This window comes from Xenopus laevis, chromosome 1S (assembly GCF_017654675.1).
Source record: "Xenopus laevis strain J_2021 chromosome 1S, Xenopus_laevis_v10.1, whole genome shotgun sequence".
NCBI lineage: Eukaryota > Metazoa > Chordata > Amphibia > Anura > Pipidae > Xenopus > Xenopus laevis.
In genome coordinates, this window is record NC_054372.1 from 180,260,176 (window position 1) to 180,277,102 (window position 16,927).

The window sequence follows — 16,927 nt, forward strand, 5'->3', positions numbered from 1 at the left end:
CAGCAGAATTCTGCACTGAAATCCATTTCTCAATAGAGCAAACAGATTTTGTTATATTCTATTTTGAAATCTGACATGGGGCTAGACATATTGTCAATTTCCCAGCTGCTCCAAGTCATGTGACTTGTGCTCTGATAAACTTCAATCACTCTTTACTGCTGTACTGCAAGTTAGAGTGATATCACCCCCCTCCCTTTTCCCCCCAGCAGCCAAACAAAAGAACAATGGGAAGGTAACCAGATAGCAGCTCCCTAACACAAGGTAACAGCTGCCTGGTAGATTTAAGAACAACACTCAATAGTAAAAACCCATGTCCCACTGAGACACATTCAGTTACATTAAGGAAAAACAGCAGCCTGCCAGAAAGCATTTCTCTCCTAAAGTACAGGCACAAGTCACATGACCAGGGCAGCTGGGAAATTGACAAAATATCTAGCCCCATGTCAGATTTCAAAATTGAATATAAAAAAATCTGTTTGCTCTTTTGAGAAATGGATTTCAGTGCAGAAGTCTGCTGGAGTAGCACTATTAACTGATTCATTTTGAAAAAAACATGTTTTCCAATGACAGGATCCCTTTAAATATATCTAAAGACTAAACAGCCACTATTTTGTTATATTCGTTTGCTCTATGTGAAATATCGACATTGTCCTGAACAAAACCGTTCACCTTAACTGTCCAAGATATTCACTATACAACTAAATGTATCTGCACACCATTTCTCATACCGCGCTTACCACAGAATTCCAGTCTGTCTCTGAAATGAACATCAGCACAGCAACTAATAATAATTTCTATTTTAACAGGGGAGCAGCCAATAAACATCACGCATAGTGCCTAGCATAGGCTGGAGTAGATTAAAGCCATTTGAAATTTGGATTCATTGGAGTTATAGGATTCATGCTTCACCAGCTGGCAGTCTTAATGGATGAATATGGTTTGGCAGATGACCGGCAATTTTACCTGCCTGAATGCAAAATGACGTCTGTAAAGGAACTTATGTTCTGGGGCTGCATTACATGGTTTGGACTAGGGTTCCTGGTTCCAGTGACAATACACAATGACATTCTTAAAAAAGTATGTGCTTTTTTACACTTTGGCATCAGTCTGCATGCGTGAAGTTCATAAAGAGATGAAAGTTGAAGAACTTCACTGATAGCCCAACTAAAACCTGTGACGAACTGGAATGCGACCCGAGTTCCAGCATCAGTGTATAAGCTCAGTAATGCTTTGGTAGTTTGATGGAAGCAAATACCAACAACAACATTCCATCACCAAATGGAAAGCTTCTTGGAAAAGTAGATGCAGTTAAAGCAGAACAAAAGGTAAATCGCAGAGGGAGGTACAGAAATGTTACCGCTTACCCGAGACCAGCGTTCTCTCTAATTCCTTCTGGCTACGCGTGCAAAAAAAAAAAAGGTTTGTGTACATGTTCTAAACTTGCGTTTGCATTTTTAAAAATGGTGTGCGCAGGTCAGAGTGGATGCAACATTATTTATTGAAGTCAGATTTTTTCTGGTCGGACATTTAAAGGGGAAAAACTTTTTTTGTAGAAAAAAAATAATTTTTTTATTTTATTTATTTATTAAACCCAGATAGTGTTACAAGCCAAAATAAAAAAAGTACTCCATCTCAGACCTGCCGAGTTCATGAAGAAGTCAATGGCAGATGTCCTGTTCATATCCTGATCTGCGCTGGGTTTCGTGGTTTCCAGTGTCAAATCTAAAAACGTTGCAGGATTCGGATTTTTTCACAATTGTTTTCTAGCTCAAGAAATCTTCGGAAAAATGTATTGATAAATAGGGAGGGGGGGGGAAGTCAGTGCGGATTTGGTCGGGTAGTTTTCATAAAATAGTGAGAACTTTTCAGATTTTGATAAATAACCTACTTAGTGTTGCATGTGTTCGCATCCCAACTGGCTGTGTGTACTGGCCTTAAAATTTGTGCGCACACACACATGCACATAGTTTAGAGAAAACATTGCCAGAGATCCTCAATTGGTGCTCCTACTGAAAACTGCACTAGCCTAGGGTATAACGGTACCTCGTCCTGTCCTTGGATCCTTCTCCACAGCCTCCAGCTTGGTGCACATGTGTAGTAGAATGAAATGCCAGGTTTTTGCTCTAAGTTTGGCTTTTATCTCTACGGCTTGGTCCAGGTGTGCATGTGCAACTGTGGTGCTCCTGCAGTTGTATCCAAAGACGTTGCAGTTTCAGCGAACAGAACAGCGTCCCCGGATGCCAAGTAGGTGATTTTGTCCAACAATTTGGCACTGCTAGTGATCATGGCTTTCCTTCTCCTTTAAAGTCTTAAAGGGTGGACTAAAACGCTTGGTTTCAGAATGATATTCAGTAGCGAGAACATGCAAAATCCAGCAAGTATGACTGATAATTGTTTTTTCTTCAGGCATTTTAGAGTATAATGCTTTCCTATTGAGGTCCCAAGGACACATGGCCATAATACAATCTGACAAAAAGTGTTATAGAGTAGTACCATGCTCTTGTCCAGTTTAAACTGCGCAGCCATATCACAAATGTTCATTTCCATAAAGTCTTTTGCCTCATATTTACCAAAACTGATTTAAAAATCAAAACCAAATGCATAGTATTGAATTCAGCAGCAGCAGCAGGCCAAACACAGCTTTGCAAGAGGCTTAGCTTGATGTTGCAATTTAATTACCATTTAAACCTAGCAAGTTCAGAAATTATCAGTCTCACGCTGTCAAATTCTTGCCTTCAATAAACTTAATAAAGCAGAGTAGACAGGTCACATAACTACAATTTTGTGAATGTTACCAATTTGTTGCCTATAATACAATCAAAACACAACTCCAACCTGCTGTTGTTGAACAGGTCTTTAGACAGCTGAGAATTTGGGTACAACAGATTGTAGGCTGGACATTGCATATTAATGGGTTAAAATAACAGGTGGAAGGGTTCTAAAGTAAAGTACAGTAAAGAGTCATGAGTTTTTACCTTAACCACCCTACCAGGCTGCAGAAAGGGAAGGCAGTACTTGGGTTTATGGATATAATCTTCAATCTCTTTTCCAAGTTTGGCAAGCTGCTGACGGATTTTGTAGTATGTAACAACATTTTCTTCATTGGGAATCTGTATACTGTTATATTGTTCCTCTAGTTTTTTAACCTCTGTAAAATAGAGAAAAACAAACAAATTGAACAAGCTTAGCAGCCATCAACAATACTGTATTAGTCATGTCCATTACTGTAGAGAAAAAGTAATTGCTTGAAGCAATGCACCACAATAGTGGAGGTTCTCTAATGCATTTATGTTAGTGTTAGGCTTTATAAATGTCTTCTAATTGCTTTAGAGATATTTGTTTGTTGGCATGTTTCCCCCGAGCCTACAGTTTAAAGGGATACTGTCATGGGAAAAAATTTTTTTCAAAATGAATCAGTTAATAGTGCTGCCCCAGCAGAATTTTGCACTGAAATCCATTTCTCAAAAGAGAAAACAGATTTTTTTATATTCAATTTTGAAATCTGACATGGGGCTAGACATATTGTCAATTTCCCAGCTGCCCCGAGTCATGTGACTTGTGCTCTGATAAACTTCAAATCACTCTTAACTGCAAGTTGGAGTGATCTCACCCCCCTCACTTTTCCCCCCCAGCAGCCAAACAAAAGAATAATGGGAAGGTAACCAGATAACAGCTCCCTAACACAAGATAACAGCTGCCTGGTAGATCTAAGAACAGCACTCAATAGAAAAAAAACCATGTCTCACTGAGACACATTCAGTTACATTGAGAAACAGCAGAAATTGACAAAATGTCTAGCCCCATGTCAGATTTCAAAATTGAATATAAAAAAATTTGTTTACTCTTTTGAGAAATGGATTTCAGTGCAGAATTCTGCTGGAGTAGCACTATTAACTGATTCATTTTGAAAAAACATTTTTTTTCCATGACAGTATCCCTTTAAGCTGCTGGACGCATACTGGAATCTATTGAACCACAGAAATGAATGAGTGGTATATTGCCCCTCAATAAAGGTTAACTGATGAAACCAGTTGCTCCAGGTAGTCAGCTGTGTGCTGCAAGATGTTTGTTAAAGCTGATGCCAACAAAAACAGGTATTTTTCTGGCATTTTCATTTCATGCTGGGAGGTGTGCTATATTGCTATAAACTAAATCTAAGTTATCTGACAGCTGTAACTACTAATGCAAAAAATATAATAATACAATAGTATTTATGCAAGCAGATTGGCTTAACTAACCCCATGTATGGAAATTTAAAAGCAATAAATAAACAGCGAAGGCAGAGCATTGGAGTTTAAAATAGAATTGATCAGTGGGGTTGCGTTTTGCAGATTTATATTCATATATTTATATTTTCTTTGACAGGCTTTAATAGGTGGTGTTTAAGGAAAAAGTAGAAACCAAAAACCCCAAAGATATTGCCTGAAACTGACAAGAAACAGCATATTTACAGTGAACACAAAGACAAGGAACATGTTAATATTGGCGAAATTAAAAAATATCCACATAAATCTGCCTTAAACTTTTCCTTATTCTTTACTGCCAGCGCTTTGCTGATATTTAATAAAAATCACATGTGGATAGGATGGATTGGCTTTCACGGCTCTTGCTAAAAGCAGGCTCATATTGCCACATAACTGCTCAGTTAAATAAGCCTTTGGCAAGATTTCATGCCAGTCACTAACCCACAATTCTGTATACAGTATACTTTTCTATGTGTGCAGCCGCCACAGGGCACGAAGAAAGGCTTAAAGGGGAACTAAAGTCTAAAATAGAATAATGCTAGAAATGCTGTATTTTGTTTACTAAAAATATAAACTTACTGCACCAGAAGCCTAATTAAACAAATGATTTAGGTTTTCAAAGTTGGCCGCAGGGGGCTGTCATCTTGTAACTTTGTTAAACATCTTTGTAAGCCCAAGACCATGCACATGCTCAGTGTGATCTGAGCTTCAGTTGGGAGGTTAAGCTTAGGGATCGTCATAAATTATCAAACAGCACAAGTCAAATAATATCTGCCATAGAAGCCGATACAGCAAGACTGATTTATAATCAGAATATACAGACTGCACTGGGTCTGCGGATACAAATCTCTACACAGTCGCCGGCTGCTCTACAGGGAAAAACAAAGCTGCTCGAGGTCAGGTGGGGGCTCCCCCCGCCATTTAAAAGTATGATTGTTTCCTTCCCTGCAGATCAGTTAGGGACCATCTGAAGTTTCCTATTCACAGCAGTCAGAGTAAGTAAAACTAAGGGAGAATTTCACTGCACAAAGTCAGGTTTCTTAAAATAACGGTATATTGGAGATAGATTTCTTTTTCAATAAAGTAAAAATTGGATTTTATTTTTTGCTTTTACATCTCCTTTAAGGTAATGTAATGTAATTAAAGCAATGGGACATTATAACATGTAATTTTACATTTATTTCAGTGAATGGGGTCAAAACTGAAGAAAAATACAAATTAAAATAAAATGTTATTTAAATTTATTTATTACTTATTTATGAAGAGCATATACAAAGTGGAGCAAAGCCAACACTATAACACAAGGGAGCTTTGGTCGATTTTAGGGTTTACCTTGGTTAGTTCTGGGTATATTAACTCTTTTTATTTAATATTTATCTATAAAGGAGAACTGGGCAGTAACTAATTATTACAAGCTTAAATCAGGATTTTATATAAAGCTGTGTAAATTTTAGCCCATCCAAATAAAGTTTACCTTAAGGTGGCCATAGACGTAAAGATTTGCTCGTTTGGCGATGTCGCGGGACCACATACACACAGAATCGGTCGTGATCTGACGGGATTTTTTAACCAGCCCGATCGAGATCTGGCCGACTTTCGGACAGATATCGATCGGAGAAGCCAGTCGGATGGCCCAACACACGGGCAAATAAGCTGCTGACTCTTGTCTCTCTGCAGCTTTTATTGGCCCGTGTATGTGGGCCTTTAGAGTAACGAATGGAAATCATGCATGGGATGTTAGTGAAGTAGGTACTATACATTATTTGAAGGAAGCCGTCTCCATGCTGAAAGTCTTGAAGGATCAGGTTTTGGGTAAGTGGAGAGAAGGGCTCCTGCCATGAGGCAAGGTGAGAACCTTGTCTCAGATGCAGTGGTGCAACTAGATATTACTGGGCCCCACAGCAAATAATTTTTCAGGCCCCCAAAATGTTTAGAGGTTGACCTGTTTTACCAATATTTATTGAAATTGTATACAAATTAGGGCCTCATGGGGCCGCTATACCTCTTGGGCGCCCCTTAAAACAGAAGTTCAGCTCTGTTAGTGCAGGCAGTACAGACACTAAAGTTTTAAGCAAAGAGCAGGAGGGGGGGCAGTAGTCCCAGGATCGCCCCTGGGGCCCAATACATATTTCTGTATGTTAAGTAGGTTTCAGCTATCATGAATCATGGCAAAAAGTTTATACCTTTGCCCTAGCAATTCTGGCATTCAGCCCCCTGAAGTGCTCTCAGATATAACGACTTAGGTCAAACTGCCCTTTTCTGGTATGTTATCGTATGACATCCTTTTGAACAAGAAATTCTTTGTCCATGGCAGAAGCTGGTGGTGATAGGCAGGGACCACATGGTAAGACTAAAGAAAGCTTTCCTTGTGTGGCACTCACCTCTCACTTAGAGAGTCTGCCACAGGCATGAGAAGCAATGACAAAGGCCACAGTAACTTTCTCGCAATTAATCTTATTTGCAGGTATCACAGTGTTCCCTAAGAACACCGTGGCAGCCAAATTGCCTGGTGTGCTATGGCTTATAGTCAGCAGTTATGACTCATTGCTATAGGCTGCAAAGTACATTGCAATCCCTTGATCCTACACACAAGAGAATTTTTTTTCCTGCAACTACAAGCCAGGCATATATTCTGGTATTATCCCAAAACCTCCCACACAGCAGTTTATTTAACAAATGCAACCCTCAGGCTCTTGCACAGTAAATCTGAAACTCTTGTGCCTCTTTCTTTAATATGATGAAACGTAAAGGGTATACCCAGAGAAAAAAAAAAAGAGAGAGAGAGAGAGAGAGAGAGAGAGAGAGAGAAAATCAGAAGCAGTAATGCAGAGAATAGAAAAGAGAATACATACATTTAATGGGGTTACCCACCCAAAAATCATGACAGTTTGAAAGGATTAAAACCGTATTGTTGTAAAGCAGGCACTCAAAGAGCAATCTTCCCAACAGATGTATAAAAGTATGCTAGGGTTGCCATTAAAAGTACTTTTCCACACACATAATCACCTGCTAGAACTACCGTTATTTTAATTACAAATTGTTTAAAGGCACAGCTTGATACAAATTTACTATTGCTTTAAGAGTAAAAACCAATCCTGCAAACTTACTTTCTGCTACTCCAGGGATTGCTCTGTAATGCTGGAACTGGTAGAATGACTTCTCCAACATGTACTCAGGGTTAATTTCCTCTACACGCAACAAATTTAACACCATGTTGTATGTTAGATGAAAAGCACTGTTCAGAGGATCAGCAGAGCCCTATAAAGGAAAGACACAATGTCATTATACTAGTTAAACTGAACAGCCAAAAAAAGATACAGGGGGACATTTATTAAGTTTGCACAGCGCATATTTATTTGCAGTTGGTTGTATTGTCCACGTTTATTCCTGAACACTAATATATTGCACTGCTCTTCCCGTCTTTCTGGTTTTCGCGAATTCGCATTGTGAATAAATCCGCAAATGGCTCGCAAGTGAGACTGGTGTTTGCGTGAGTTCGTCCACTGTGCGAGGTTGTTGTGCACGAAAATAGCGTTGAAAGTAACAAATGCACAGTTTGCAAAACTGTTTTGCTAATTATTTTCTCCGCCACCAAAGTTGTGGCGTAATCCAAACGCAGTAGTGTGCACATAAATATTCGCAATTTGCGAATTTGGACATGTTTAAAAAGCTCTTATTCGCATTGTGAAAAAAAAAAATCCCAATTCTGTTTGCAGACTCTTATTCAGCTTTATAAATGTAACCATGCACAGGGCAGATATATTCACTGTGTGAACCAATCTGCCCCGCGCAAAGTTTGCCAAAAGCCCATTAAAGTGGACCTGTCACCGAGACACAAAAATCTGTATAATAAAAGTCCATTTCAAATTAAACATGAAATCCAATTTCTGTTTTTTATTAAAGCATTCATAGCTGTTGTAAACTCATTAAAAAATCTCAGCTGTCAATCAAATATTGTCTGCCCCTCCTCTATGTCCGGGGCATAGAGGTGGGGCAGACAATTACTTTCACTTTCCATTCAGCACTTCCTAGATGTCACTGCTCTCCCCACATTCCCCCAGTTCACTTTACCATTTAATTGTATAGCCAGGGCATGGGGATGGACATCAGGTCCCCCCATTCTGGTGCACAAACAAGATTCTGAGATGATACAAGGCTTGTCTTAATAACAGTGTCCACAAAATGGCTCCTGCCTGCTTGCTATCATTTTCAAACCCCAGACTGAAGGAAACAAGATTCAAATAATTTATATTGTGTAATTAAAGTTAATTTTGCTTGACTAATATGATTTTGAATCATTTTTTTTGGGTGACGGGTCCCCTTTAAGTTTTAGAAACTTTGTGGGGCTCATTTATAGAGAACCCAGAATATGTGGCAGGTGCACTTAGATAATTTTGTAACAATTTAAGATGAGCAAAGAAACAATTGTAACGATTGTAAGATATGCAAGTCTCTTGGGGAAACTGGGACTTGCAGGTTAAAGGGCAATTCACCTTTATTAGCAAAACTGTAATTACACATAAAAACCACAGAAATGTGTGCACACTTTCATAACCTGAACAAAATGGCAAAATTGATGCAAAGTGCCTATAACAGCGCCACTATTAGAAAATGTCCAATATTAAGGGCAATATGGTGAAAAGGGAATATACTCACAGTTCACCCCAGTCCATGGGTGCATTGACATTTAACAAAAACCAAAAAAGTTGGTGAGTTTTTCTCCAAGTGTAATGACCAAAAAATATAATTAAACGTTCAAACCATTTATTAGGCCTGAGGCGTTTTGTGCCTATTGGGGCACTTACTCATAGAGCCTATGAGTAAGTGCCCCAATAGGCATGAAACGAGTCAAGCCTTCACCTGTATAAATCTAATAAATGGTTTGAAATTATATTTTTACTCTATAAGAAAAAAACTTTTTTTTTTTTTTTTACACTTTCATAACCTGCTAAATTTTGTAAAATGAACAAGGTAATTAGGGGGTGTGACCACAAAAAGAGCATGGCCAAACATTTTTCACCACGTTGCAAATCTTTTTGTCCCTCTTTCAAAATGTTGGGAGGTATGGATTTAAACTTACATTTTGAAAAAATGGTAAAAAAAATAAATAATAGAAACTAATTGAAAAAAGTCTTTATTTCTGGTGTACAGTCTGAAAACAACTGAACCGAAAAAATGTTTGGAAGGTGAAGAACCCTTTTAAAGATGTAGAGAGTGACATTTTAATCTAATTTGCAATTGGTTTTCATTTTTTATGATTTGTGTTTTTTGTGTTAGTTTTTTTTATTCAGCAGCTGTGCAGTTTGCAATGTCGATAATCTGGTTGCTAGATACCCTAGTAACCAAAATTTGATTTGAATAAGAGACTGGCATGTGGATAGGAGAGGCCTAAATAGAAAGGTGAATAATTAAAAGTAGCACTAACAAGAAATGTATAGATTTATGGAGCATTTGTATTTTAGATGGGGTCAGTGACCCCCATTTGAAAACTGGACAGAGTCAGAGTAAAAAGGCAAATAATTAAAAACTATACAAAATAAATAATGAAGACCAATGAAAAGTTTCTTAGAATAAGCCATCCTATAATATACTTAAAGTTAACGTAAAGGTGAACCACCCCTTTGAGCAAATCGTAACTACTGCATAAGGTTTTCAGTTGAACATATGATCCATTAAGATGATGTCATGAAACTGCGCAACCTAAAATGCCTTCTGGACAGTCGCTACCATCAAACGGAAACATAAATACAGTCACATTCTCAGGATATGCAGATAGTACAAAATGTACGAAGAATAAAAATGAAATATAAAATAGCAGCTGTGGCTTTTGCGTGCGTTTGAAGCCTTCCAGTGCGTGACGCATGCTGAGAAGCATGAAAATAGATAGTGATGGGAAGCACAGTTCCAGGAATTCGAATGGCTCCAATTAAAGAAAACATACATAAAATAAAATGGAGATAACTGCTCACGTTGAATTGTAAAAGTTTTTACAAGAATAATAAAAAGCCTACAGCAAAGTATATACATAAAAAGACAAACAAAAAGGTTTAATGGTGAGAAAGATGAGTAACATTGTATAGTGCTACAAGAGAGGTTTATCACTTTATAAACCGAACAGAACACATCACAGCATGATGCCATAGCAGCAGAACCAGGCAGGGGAAACGTAATGTGCCTTGTATGAACTAAACGCTGTCAGCAACTCATGCAATTTCCCTCCCCGCCCCTAATTTGTATGTGCAAATTAGGATTCAGAACGGCCGGGCAGTAGGATTCGACTAAATCCTGGCCGAATGCCGAATCCCGAACCGAATCCTGGATTCAGTGCATCCCTACTTCATACCTCCCAACAGTTTGGAAATAGAAAGAGGGACAAAAAGATTTGCCACGCAGAATATGGCAATGTTTGACCATGCCCATTTTTGTGGCCACACCCCCTAATTACCATTTTACAAAATGTGTCAGTTTATGAAAGTTTGAACACATTTCTGTGGTTTTTATGTGTTATTACAGTTTTTCTTATGAAGGTGAACTGCCCTTTAAAGGGATACTGTCATGGGAAAACACATTTTTTTCAAAATGAATCAGTTAATAGTGCTGCTCCAGCAGAATTCTGCACTGAAATCCATTTCTCAAAAGAGCAAACAGATTTTTTTTATATTCAATTTTGAAATCTGACATGGGGCTAGACATATTGTCAATTTCCCAGCTGCCCCGAGTCATGTGACTTGTGTTCTGATAAACTTCAATCACACTTTACTGCAAGTTGGAGTAATATCACGCCCTCCCTTCCCCCCCCCCCAGCAGCCAAACAAAAGAACAATGGGAAGGTAACCAGATAACAGCTCCCTAACACAAGATAACAGCTGCCTGGTAGATTTAAGAACAACACTCAATAGTAAAAACCCATGTCCCACTGAGACACATTCAGTTACATTGAGAAGGAAAAACAGCAGCCTGCCAGAAAGCATTTCTCTCCTAAAGTGCAGGCCCAAGTCACATGACTGGGGGCAGCTGGGAAATTGACAAAATGTCTAGCCCCATGTCAGATTTCAAAATTGAATATAAAAAAAAATCTGTTGGCTCTTTTGAGAAATGGATTTCAGTGAAGAATTCTGCTGATTCATTTGAAAAAAATGTTTTATCCCATGACAGTATCCCTTTAAGATGCAATTCAGTTTCCACAAGAAACCTGCTTAACTCAAAATGTATCTAATTGCACCTGCTATGTATTCTGGGCGCTCTGCCACAAGCCAATTAAGCTAGAAATTTTGTAATTTCCCTCCCTGCCCCAACTGCATATGCAGATTCGGATTTGGTTCGACCTGGCAGAAGGATTCGGTCGAATGCTGCTGAAAAAATGCCAAATCCTGTCCGAATCCTGGATTCAGTGCATCACTATTTATAAATATGTGTTAATATTAGCACCCACCCCAAGTGAATTGCGGCTCCTTGTTCCTCAAAACACTGGCACATAGGCTAGAGGCAATATCTGCACAGAGGCTATTGCCATGAAGGGCTGCAAGCAAGATTGTAGGGCCTCACATGGTGTCTCTGTGCCATTTTACAATTCATGCAAGTGATAGGGGAATATAGTACCTTTTTATATATATATATATATATATATATATATATATATATATATATATATATATATATATATATATATATATATATATATATATATACACACACATACACAATTCTATAGGTTCACTCCACATACAGAGTCTGTGACCTGGGTGCCAACTATGTAAAACAAAAGGTAAAGGTACCGGCACTCTCAGGTTTTGTATATTGTGCAAAAGATGTTTGCTGTTCTTACGAATGGTCCTGGTTTAAGACCGAAACATCAAATAAACTCTCCTTTTTTGCATAATATACAAACCCTGAGTACACCAGTCTTTACCTTTTGATACATATACAAAGTTTTAATATTTTTGTATCCAGTGCATAATGGCCATTTACTGTATCATTTGCAGTTTTAAAACAAACTGTCAGGAATATGGCAAATCCTCCCCAAATTTGTTTAATAATTTTCTGCTGGAGTTGAACAGCTGCAATAGCACTTTCGTATTAAACTAATTCTCCTCTGGACAGTTTCCACGTGGGAAATTTCCTGACAGGCTATGAAAGGCTCTTTCCACCTTTGCTTTTACCAGGAATTATATATTCCGATGAAATCTGTTACCCTGACCACACTGGCAAAAGGAGGGATGAGTACAGTTCACTGCTGTTGACAAAGATTCTAAATGAAATCCTTTTGGGAATGACATTCCCTTAAAGGGGAACAATCAAGAAAACTTAATATAAACTTTATCATACTGAAATATATTTTCTAAATGAATATATAATTAAAAAAATTAAAATACTATTAGTCTTCGCTATCTTCTTCTCAGCATCTGTCTCTCTTCATGGAGTCGGAGTGAGATTTTGATTGACAGGCCTAGTACAGCTTTTCTGGGGATGAGGCACCCTTTTCTTAAAAGGCATATTAGAGCTGACACTTTCAAAATAACCAGCTCTCACTGAAATTCTGTCTCTCTACATACAGGATTTGTGCCAAAGTCATTTATATTATTAGAATTCATTTGTGCTAGAATCAGTTATTTGAGTTGGCTTTTATACATCTGCTAGGAAACAGCCCACCCCCTAAAAAATAGACTGGAGCTAATCGTCTATCAAAATCGGACACCTGCACGAAGAATAAAGAGAAACAAATGCAGAGAGAGGGGAAAGTAAGGGAAAAGTTGATAGGGTACAGAATTTCTAAATGTTTATATTTAGAAAATTTCTTATTTCAGTATGTATTATATATATATATTTTTTTTATTTTCGCGATAGTCCCCACTTCCCAAAGGAAGGGGAGCAAAATAAATTTCATAACAGTGAAATAGGCTTCACTTTTTTTTTTTTTTTTAACTTTGTATTTATTAAAGCTCGACAGAAGCAAAACATACAATGGAATGTATTACTCACACGTAAACATATAGGCATGAATAAAGAGGATCTTGACATACATTCACATCTTGATTATGCTAGTTACTTATTTTCTAAGCAGTGAAAAATCGTACTTTCATATTTATACATGAGAAAAACTATATTGTGGGAGGGGGAGGAGAAAACTGGGGAGGGGGTGCAGGAAGGGACCGTTTGGTGTTTGAAACGCTAAACCGGTCTATGCAGTAAGCCTTCTTAGGCTTCACTTTTTATATAGGTTTCATTGCCTTCTCTTAAGGGTAGAAAGCCTACTGAAACTGAAACTGTCATATCCCAAGATTGCACTACATCATATCATTAGCAGATACAAGGAGTTTGCTAGAATTAGGTTCCAATGATAAAAATTTGCAATCGTTTTCAATTTTTATTATTTGGGTTTTTTGTGGGTTAGCTTTTTATTCAGTAGCTCTCCAGTTTTCAATTCAGCAATCTGGTTGCTAGAGTCCACATTACCTTAGCAACATGCACTAATTTAATTATAAGACTAGAATATGCATAAGAGAGGGCCCGAAGAGAAAAAGGAGTAATTAAAAGTAGCAAAAACAATAAATCTGCAGCCTTACAGAGCGTTTTTTAGAAGGGGCAGAGACCCCCATTTGAAAGCTGGAAAGAGTCAGAAGAAGGAAAGATAATTCAAAACTATAAAAAAAACGAAGGTCAACTGAAAAGTTTCTTAGAATTTGCCATTCTAGAATGTACTAAAAGTTCATTTAAAAGGTGAACCATCCCTTAAAAAGAAGGATGAATAATCAACAGTGCAGCCCCTATGGTTCATTAGAGGCAGCATTGTACATTCTGCAATCCAAGGCACAAGAAGAGGTTAATTATTATATATCTATATCTATCTATTTTCTCTCTCTCTCTCTATAAAAGCTTTCTGTATTTTGAGGTCCCTTTCTTAGTTTTACAATTGGTAACTTTATTGAAAATAAGCTATTTTTATTCTTCCTCATGTGCTGGCCAACATAAAAATCCCCAGAGAAAACCCATGAAGCCTCCCTTTGCCAGCTTGTGTAACAGAAGCCTTGCCACTATTTGTGGCAATAATGTAAAAGTTCTGGTATTGGGTGCCATGATAAGTAGCAACCACAATATCCTGCATCTATGGTTCTCTATAATTCCTAGCACTATATATTTATCAGACCATAGGATACTGAGGGCTGTAATAGCTGGACCTCTACAACTGAAGGAAACCACTAAATCACTATCGCTGGTAATGAGTCATCTTCATGTTGTATATCATAGACTTGGTCGTTTCCACTGTTCCGTGCTGGGATGAAAGCACAAACCGCTGCTGTTGTGCACAGCTTTTATGCTATGGGTAGGAAAGACTCAAAACCTTTGAAAACGTTTTTTCAGGGAAATGCTGATATTTAGGAATAATACATTTATATCCACAGATGAACTACATGCCAGGGATCCTTTTGTGCTTTCTTTGGCAAGCCATGCCACCTGAGTTCTCATGTTTATATATACACGCCAACATTTTATCACCTTCCTTACCCCACGCCAGAAAAGGGCAAAAAACAGACAAAAAGTAACCCCCTTCATACATTGCATAAGGAGTCTACTGATGTCCAGATGTTGGCGCAGAAGCAGCACTATCTCCCACCGCTTGACGTGATCAGTGTTCTTTCCATTAGCGAAAGGAAGCAACAAAAAGTATTATTGTTGACCAATGCCTGATAAAAATGTTAGGAACCTTTCCAGAAACCCTTGTGTTTTTACAATTAAAGGAAACGTGCCGCGACTTGCAAAAGTATTCATTTAATTCAGTATTTAATTATATACCATATATCACTGTAACAAGTCATACACCTATATATTAGTTTTAAACACAGAAACATTGTGTTTGTACAAGCATCAAGCTTCCCATTGCCCCCATGAGGGCACAACTGCCTTTCAGCAGTTATTCACTAGTAAATTATTACATATTCCGGATACAAACCCCACTGTTATGGGATCATTATTCAGACTGTGAATCTAAAGTAGAGCTGTGAACATGAAGCCTAAAGAGAATTCCATTGTAGAAGACAAAGTAACAGAAATGCATAAATTAGGAAATGGGTACCTAATATCACCCAAGTATTTAGATGTCCCAGTAAGCACCCCAGAAACAGCCTCACCAAATTCTCCACAGGAACAAGCACACCCGTGAGGGAAGTCAGAGACAGTCAGTTTGAAGGTGCTACTGTGTACCACATCAAGAGCTCTGAATAACACCAGAATGTAAGAGAGTGTGGCACAAAGTAGCCATGACTCAAACGCACCATGTAAAAGCATTACTGGATTATTCCAATAAACAGGAGAGGGGCCCACCTGCAACATAGGAAATGGTTGTGTGGTCCAAGATGAGGTTTCTGTCCCACAGCTCAAAGCAATGTGGGTGGCACAAATTGAACTGTGCCAACACCTGAAGAAACACTATAGCTACAGTGAAGTGTGGTGGTAACATTTAGCTTTGGGGCTGTATTTCATCAGCAGGGGCTGGTCATTTTGTCAAGGCAGTATGGATGCTGCAAAAAAAGTTCTTTTTTAGTTAAACTTTGGAGCTGGGGCAAGTGGGCCAAGGAGAAAAGTGTAAATGTCCCACTATAATGATCTAGTATGAGGCACTGATCTCATCCAAATTAAGAATCTGCTGCTTTATTTAAAAAAAATCGTTGTCCATAAACATAATGCGTCCCCTAAAAAGGGTACTGTAAGCTGAAAGGAGAAGCAAAGGCTGTATTTACGTAGGGGTGCCAAAAGTTAGACACCTCAAGTGATTGTATGTACTTACCTGAAACCCTGGGCCAGTGCTGCAATCAGCATAAAACTGCACCGGTCCGAGGGTTCTTCAAGTGAGCACCAGGGAGCGATCGGCTTTCTTCTTCTTTGTTTGTGCGAATGCGCATGCTCTAGGGATGCACACAATCCAGGATTTGGTTCGGGATTCGGCCTTTTTCAGCAGGATTCGGCCGAATCTTTCTGCCTGGCCGAACAGAATCCTAATTTGCAGGCAGGGAGGTAAACCACGTAACTTTTTGTCACAAAACAAGGAAGTAAAAATGTTTTCTCCTTCCCACCCCTAATTTGCATATGCAAATTAGGATATGGTTCAGTATTTGGCAGAATCTTTCGCGAAGAATTTGAGGGTTCGGCCGAATCCAAAATAGTGGATTTGGTGCATCCCTAGCAAGTACAGTAGCAGGAAAAGCAGAACTTTAATGAAGTTGGCACGTGTCTGCCCCAGGAAATTTGAAGAAGGAAGCCGAGCCAATGTAGTTTTCAGCCCGGGGTGTGATTAAGTACTGTATATATAATCACTTGGGGGTGCCTAACTTTTGGAGCTAAATGTTAGGCAACCCCTGGTGATATTTGCTTCCCTGATTCCCACAGTGGGTGCTCCGGTTTGCTGAGAAGTGCACTGGCCTAGATGTACTGCTGTAGGAAATATATAGTTTATGTGCACCCAGTGTGAAAAATTAAAAAGCAGAAGAAGTTTATTCCATGGTGCTCCTACACATGTACTCCAGGCTGGAGCATTTTCCAGAAAACAGGAAGACCAGCCTGGGTTATCAGGTAAGCAATTATAATCACTGGGGGGGGGAGCTAACATTTGTTACATATGTATGTGGCTGGACGTTGTATACACAAAACAAGTCTTTACTTACAGTGTAACATGAAGATTTGTATTTGTT

General features: G+C 38.5%; 1 protein-coding gene across 1 annotated transcript in view; it reads right to left on the reverse strand.

Annotated features, from left to right (window-relative positions):
* The window catches only part of mtrex.S (Mtr4 exosome RNA helicase S homeolog), an 83,489-nt gene that overhangs the window by 32,990 nt on the left and 33,572 nt on the right, over positions 1-16,927 (reverse strand). Inside the window, exons 16-17 of the mRNA XM_018244486.2 lie at positions 7,352-7,502; positions 2,976-3,148 (exon numbers count right to left, since the gene is read on the reverse strand). Coding sequence (XP_018099975.1) covers positions 2,976-3,148; positions 7,352-7,502 — 324 coding nt within the window. The remainder of the gene's footprint in view (positions 1-2,975; positions 3,149-7,351; positions 7,503-16,927) is intronic.